Consider the following 6302-nt stretch of genomic DNA (forward strand, 5'->3'; position numbering starts at 1 on the left):
TGCAACATATCGCGAAAGAGTGTCTGAACATCCTAACGAGTTAGCTAAGCGGTTGTTTGAAGACTTACATGAACATGAAGAAAGAAGATTAAAAAAATTCAAACCAAGAGACTTAATTAATAGGTTTAAGTAATTAGTAATATACATATTTTTGTAAATAATAACATTGTAAACATTAGAGGTAATGCCACAAAGTTAGCAATAGCTACAATATAAAACAGGATGCTTAATGGAGCATCCTGTACATGTCATAATCATTTATCAACAAAGACGCTTATTGTCATTACTGATAGATTGCAGAATAAAGGAGTTAAAAAAAATGTTTACTGTAAGAACTGTTATATTTCTATCAGGTTGGAACAAACTTTATATCAAATTTTTGGTGAAAACAAAAGATATCTTCAAGAAAGTATATGTTCATATAAGGGAATCATTGCTTATAATGATAAAGGGTTATTTTTCATAAAATTTACTTTTTTAACTGCTGCGGTAATTCACAAAGTTTTTGAGGCTTTTTTCTGAAAAGCTGAAGAAAAAAGCTTTTATGTAAGACTTAGACACTAAATTAAATTTTATCATTTATTTATTTACATAATTAAATATAATGAAAGATTGAGATAAATTTTCAAAAAAATTTCTGCTTTTTCCCGCATTTTTACTTAAATCTCGAAAACTATTAACTTTTATTAAATGGTCTGTCAACAGAAAGTAAAGTACTATGTGTGATTTTATCTTGGGGGTGGTTCCCACCCCTTCTTAAGGGTGGAACATTTACCACGGAATTCGCTGAGAAGCTAATTCTAAGCAAAAACTGTTCTATAATTTTTTTTTTGAAAACTCAATACTTTTTGAGATATTCGTGGTTGAAAATTGGCCATTTTCATAGAAACATAATACCTTTTCGAACGGTTTTTTGCGAATACCTTAAAAACTATGCATCTAACTAAAAAACTATATTAAACATTTTTGTAGGTTATAAAAAACAAAGAGACACTTGCCTTCAAAATCTTCTAGTTATAATACAAAAAGAGATATGGTACAGTTCACCAAGAATAGCTGAAAGTCTGAAATTCTAACTGCCTGCGCGAACAATGAAGTGAGAACGCACTCGGAAGGAAAAAGATAGCCTGTACGCGCGGGTGAACTTTAAAATATAGGTACAATCGGAGACACAAATATAGAAACGTAAAGTTTGAATAGTTTCTAATAGGTCCCGTACACAATTATTATTACTTTCATTACTTTTCTTCAGTATATTTGTAGTATTTTTTTACAAAGTGAGGTGTAATAAAATAGATCCAACAAACTTGTGTTGCAGTGTTGAAGTGTTGCTTGTGTTGCTATAAATTATGGCATTATAAACCAAAAATTTTATTTTTATATTGACTACTTATACTTTATATTACTATTATATTGACCAAAACGTTTCGGAGAAAAAGGGCGTAAGCAGTAGGGTAATAAAGTAGTAATAAAATCGTCTATTGCAATACTAATAGAAATTAGATTTTCGGTCTTGGTGAAGCATAAATATGGTGTCTTTGTACCAGTACCTTTTGTTAAAAGATATTTATAACCTTTCTCGTATCCATTTCCATAGCATTTGTCGTCATCGTTTTTCAGTCCAGTTTAGAGGCATCTTGACGATTCCATAACAAAATATTTTTTATGTGGTTGGGTTGTTAGCCCAACGCACAACCCTTCAAATCCTTCTTTCTCATCCTGGACTTGGGACCAGGCAATGGCGGAGTTAAAAAAATGAGATATTTAGTATTATATAATTAAGTCATATAATATAATATTAAAAATAAGAATGCAAAATATTTTGTAATGTGATTATTAATGACCGTGTAGGGGCCATATAAATAATTAAGGCGGGAAATTAAAAAGTCTTTCGTTTCGACTGCTACAATCGTTCGCGGAGAACTAAATAAAAATAACATTACATACTTCTAAAAAAAGATTAAAAGTTTATAATACCTAACTCTGAAGAAATGCAACATGAACGTCTCAGGTTCATATTTATGAATCATCTGACTCAGAATCAGAGTCTATCCAGTCATTTTCACAATCACTGTCAGTATCGACACCTACATTTATAATTATTTGATCCACCACGGTGTCAAAAGCTGGCTGTTGTGCCATATAACTTTGTTCTATTTTTTTAACATGTTCACACCTCTTTTTCCATTGTTCGACTGAAAACGAATTAAAAAATTCATCATACAAACTTTCCACTAATTTAAAATCAAAACTGACATTTTTTTCAGTAACATATTGCTTCATAGAAGCCCATACTAACTCTATAGGATTCAAATCCGGATGATACGGGGGTAACCGTAAAACTGAATGTCCTTTTTCCTCGAGTACTTTGTCAATTTCATAGGTTTTAAACCGAGGTTTGTGTAATTTTATAATGTATAGTTCAAATTTCAACATGCCATCTGTAAAGGAAATATTTCGAGTTGTCAGCCACTGCTGAATTTCTGCTTTCCTGGAAGACATAGTTGGACATTTCTCAGTTTGTACGTTGTGATACGGTGCATTATCAATCACTAAAACGCTGTTCGGGGGCAAATTTGGTATCAGTTTATCCTGAAGCCACTTTTTGTAATTGTCGTAGTTCATTGCATCATGATAATATCCTGTTTTTATAGTAGGTTTGTAGCGCAGATAAGCGTTTTTAACAAAACCACTTTCACCTCCAGCATTCACTATCACAAGCATCTGTCCTTTAGATACTGGTTTTTGTATGCCCTTGTTTGAACTATCAGACCAGCTCTTTTGGTATATATGAGATGAATGGACGTATGTTTCATCCATGTATATAATTGGCCGATTTGCTTTCCTATAACGTTTCATACTACGTAAGAAATTCAGTCTAAGATGTTGAATATTGGGCTTTTCCATTAATAATTTTCTATTAGTTCTGGTTTTTCGCCAACGAAATCCCATCTTTCTAATTACTTTTCGTAGGCTTTCTATGGAACCCGAGTAGTTGTACTCCTCTGCAAATGTTCTGTGTATGCGTTTCAGAGTTGGCACTTGTTTTTGTGTTATACAAAAATCCATTATATAACATCGAAGACGCCCTATATCAAAATCGTCCAAGCACGTTTTTGAAGCGGTTTTTTTCTCTTTTTGTTTGGAGTTACAAATGAGGAACATTCGCCATCTTCAATTAATTGCATTTCCCGAGCAATTTTTTGAACGCTGCTTAAACTAACACCTGTTGCCAATACCACACGTTCCTGCACTTTTTTCAAATCTCTACACGGTTCATTGTTTTTCGCTTCATTTCTCATGAAATGAATCACGTTTGTTATCACTTCCCGTGTCTGATTATTTAAAACTTTTCCCTTCAGATTCGATTTAAACTCCATGTCTAATACACAAAACACAGATTTGCAAATTTTAAATTGACTCTCCTTTGAGGTTCGTACTTACAAAAAATGTTTCGCAGACTGTACCGACTTGTTCACGTCACAAACGGTAGATATTAAGTGAACGCTCAGTGCGAGATCCGTCGGATGACAAATGCGCATCATGGGCGTGGTTATTTTCAGACTTTCAGCTATTCTTGGTGAACTGTAGGTGAAAATAGTTTGTTTTTTGGTACATTCAATTGGTGTATTCAACTTGAAATAACAAAGAAACGGTCGATTTTATGTGTATAATGCTACTAATACCTTTTGTAGTGCTTATAAAGATCTTTAAAATGAGCTATGTTAAAGGTCCATTACATTAAAACTAAGCGAGATATGCTGCAAACAAAATTGATAACTAATGTATTTTAAGAAAAATTGAAAAGTAATTTTAACCCCCATCCACCAAAATGTAAATGCATCATTTTCCTTCCACAATACCTTTTATTGTAGTGTTATTTCTATGGGCAAAAAGTTGGACGGATTTAAAATGAATGGTTTAAAAAAAAAGATCAAAAAATAAAGCGCATTTTTAAATTTTCTTAAAAATCTTCCTTTTTCCCCATGTAACTTGAAAATGATGAGATACAGTAATAAAAAATAAAAAGAAATTTTTTATCTGAAAAAGCCCTACATTTTTGTTTGGTATCTTTTTTTCGTATCTCTTATCTTTTTCGAGTTACATGGAGGAAAAGGAAGATTTTTAAGAAAATTTAAAAATGCGGTCTATAATTTGATCTTATTTTTTTCAAAAACCATTCATTTTAATCTAGTCCAACTTTTTGAACATAGAAATAACAGTATAATAAAAAATATTATAGAGGGAAAACGACGTATTTAAATTCTGGTGGATGAGGGGTTAAATATACTTCTCATTTCTTCTTAAAATACATTAGTCATCAACTGCTTTGCAGAATATCTCGCTTAGTTTAAATGTAATCGACATTTAGTATTGCTCATTTTAAAGGTCTTTTCAAGCACTACAAAAGTTATTAGTATCATTATGCACCTAAAATCGACAGTTTATCTGTTATTTCAAGTTGAAATGCAGTTAAAAGTGAAATGTCAAATTTTGAAAACAAACGTCAAAATATTTGTGCGCAATTAGAGAATTTGCGTTTGTAGAAAAAATATTGTATGATATTCCTGTTAAAAATACATATTTAAAGCACACATGTGAATTGCAGAATTCGCTTCGCTCATTCTGCAAACCTTCACATGCGTGCCTTAAAATTGTACTTTTAACACTTATATCATAAATAACTATTATAATGCTTATTATAATCAAAATAATAATTTTTGCAAATGTGTTTTTGAATCTTTGCTTATAATTATGTATCAACAGATAAAAAAAGTAAACTTTGTGCAAAAATGACCAATTTTTCATTCTTTAAAGAATGATCCCCTTATATGAATCCTTTTAATGACTTTCTTGAAAATATCTTTTGTTTTGACCTAAACTTTGATATAAAAGTTATTCCAAGCTGTACGAAATTACATTTTTAATTTTATTTTATTTGACTAGGCTATACATATTATATAAATATAATATTGTAAGTGTTTTTCTGTAAATTTCTAAAAAATAAAATAATAAATTGTTCTGAAGCTACTTTATTGTGGCATCTTATGAATATTGTATCTTATTCCCAACTATAATAATGATAATAAATAAACTGTTCATATTTACCTAATTCTGTATTCTCTTCCGGTGTGCATATTTTTATCAGCAAATATGTCCACCAGCTCTTCCCAGGCAGATTTTTTAACACTCTGTTTTTGTACTCGGTGCATTCCATGTCCCAAATACATCTTCTCTTTTTCATTTCATCAATGAACAGCTCCGTATCAAAATTTTCTTGTTCCATTGCAAAGAGATTTTTTGATTACAAAACAAATTTTTTACCACAACACAAACTTTTCAATACAACAGAGAGGCACAACGATGTCAACAGGGCAAAAGCGCGCTTGACTGGAACCATACTATTATGTACGGTTGAACCATTCCGCCCCTAGTAACTTGAACGAATCTTGTCCGGCTCAAACCGGGGGTGCAAGGTCTAGCGACACCCGGGAGCCAAATCAAAGAGGCGGAAGCCGAACACTTAGGCCTGGGTCCCGCGTACCAAAAAACAGTTGATTAATAGCAAGCTGACAATTTGTTAATAGCTTAACGGTGTCTAGTCGGATAAACTTTGATGTACGGGATCACTGGAACATGGGAAGTTTTATTTGTGGAATAGGTTAAAAATTTGGAACGTCAGACTATTTATTCCAACCTTTACGTGCTCACTGTATATTATAATAATAGTTATTAAATATCTCATAAATTATAATTTGCTTTCCGTTTTCCCAAATATTTCTACGTGTCTAGGATATATTTAACACTCCCAGTAACAGTAGCTGAAGGGGAAAGGTCTTTATCTAAAATTACATTGATCAAAACCTATCTGCGCTCAACAATAGGCCAAAACAGATTAACCAACCAATATATAAAACCAAGTAAAAATCGATATAACCGGATAATAATAAAGCCGATCCTGTCTCAAACCGCCTAACAAACGCCTGATTGGAAAATGAATACACCCGCCGCGGTTTGACGACGTTTAGCGGTTCCATATGTACGATGTTGAGCGGTTCCATTTGTTTCTATGTAACTTGAACCGCGGCGGTTGGGTTTTTCAGGTAAACCGCGGCGTCAAACGTTGGCAAACCGCCCCATGTAAACAAAACCTTAGACTTGTCTATTACATGTCATAGACTTGTCCTTTTTGGATATCAATCCAATATCTTCAAGAACTGCACTAGCGATCATTGCTTAGTCAAAGGTAGGCGGTGTATCAGTAGAGTGCTTAGGGGTCCTTCTGGACCTGGACAAATTTA

The 6302-nt window shown here is 32.5% G+C and overlaps 1 protein-coding gene across 1 annotated transcript; it reads right to left on the bottom strand.

Moving 5' to 3' along the window:
- Positions 1–2019: 2019 nt before the first annotated feature.
- Positions 2020–2820, bottom strand: LOC126891099 (uncharacterized). The gene has a single exon (XM_050660275.1). It carries the CDS (start codon positions 2818–2820, stop codon positions 2020–2022), a length of 801 nt encoding a protein of 266 aa, XP_050516232.1.
- Positions 2821–6302: the final 3482 nt, after the last annotated feature.

The sequence above is a fragment of the Diabrotica virgifera genome, chromosome 9, assembly GCF_917563875.1.
Source record: "Diabrotica virgifera virgifera chromosome 9, PGI_DIABVI_V3a".
Taxonomy (NCBI): domain Eukaryota; kingdom Metazoa; phylum Arthropoda; class Insecta; order Coleoptera; family Chrysomelidae; genus Diabrotica; species Diabrotica virgifera.

Bases quoted from the DNA above. Each gene is read 5' to 3' on its own strand.
- LOC126891099 (XM_050660275.1), bottom strand. From the start codon at position 2,820: ATGGATGAAACATACGTCCATTCATCTCATATATACCAAAAGAGCTGG.